Source organism: Eimeria mitis, genomic scaffold, assembly GCF_000499745.2.
Source record: "Eimeria mitis Houghton genomic scaffold, Emh_scaff1103, whole genome shotgun sequence".
NCBI lineage: Eukaryota > Apicomplexa > Conoidasida > Eucoccidiorida > Eimeriidae > Eimeria > Eimeria mitis.
This window is the reverse complement of record NW_013567599.1, coordinates 10,229-10,612: the sequence shown is the minus strand read 5'-3', so window position 1 is coordinate 10,612 and position 384 is coordinate 10,229. Positions and strand designations below refer to the sequence as shown.

The following is a 384-nucleotide window of genomic DNA, read 5'->3' as shown; positions in this document are numbered from 1 at the left end:
ATATATATATATATATATATATATATATATATATGGCTTGTCAGCTATCGCGTACATGTGCTGTATCCCTTCCCTTTAACGAGAGGAGACGCAGCACAGCAGCAGGAGCAGCAGCAACAGCAGCAGCAGCAGCAGCAGCAGGAGCAAGTGGTGTGTGTGTTGCATTGTATAGAATTCTGGCCTGATAGGCTCTGAGGGGCTGACGCCAGCTAAGGATTTGGTGGAGGAGACGATGGCTGCGTTTGGGGAGATGCGGGGCTGGGATCGAGTGAAGGCGTTCCCGTCTCTCTTTCTGTTTCTACCGGCCACAGATTTCTGGCTCAATGCTCTTTCTCTGCTGGGTGAGAGACAAACAGGAAACAACAAAAAAAATACAAAAAAAAT

The 384-nt window shown here is 47.4% G+C and overlaps 1 protein-coding gene across 1 annotated transcript in view; it reads left to right on the top strand.

Moving 5' to 3' along the window:
* The window catches only part of EMH_0029510 (rhoptry protein, putative), a gene marked incomplete at both ends in the record, with an annotated part of 4,141 nt that overhangs the window by 1,590 nt on the left and 2,167 nt on the right, over positions 1–384 (top strand). Inside the window, one exon of the mRNA XM_013494310.1 lies at positions 173–341. Coding sequence (XP_013349764.1) covers positions 173–341 — 169 coding nt within the window. The remainder of the gene's footprint in view (positions 1–172; positions 342–384) is intronic.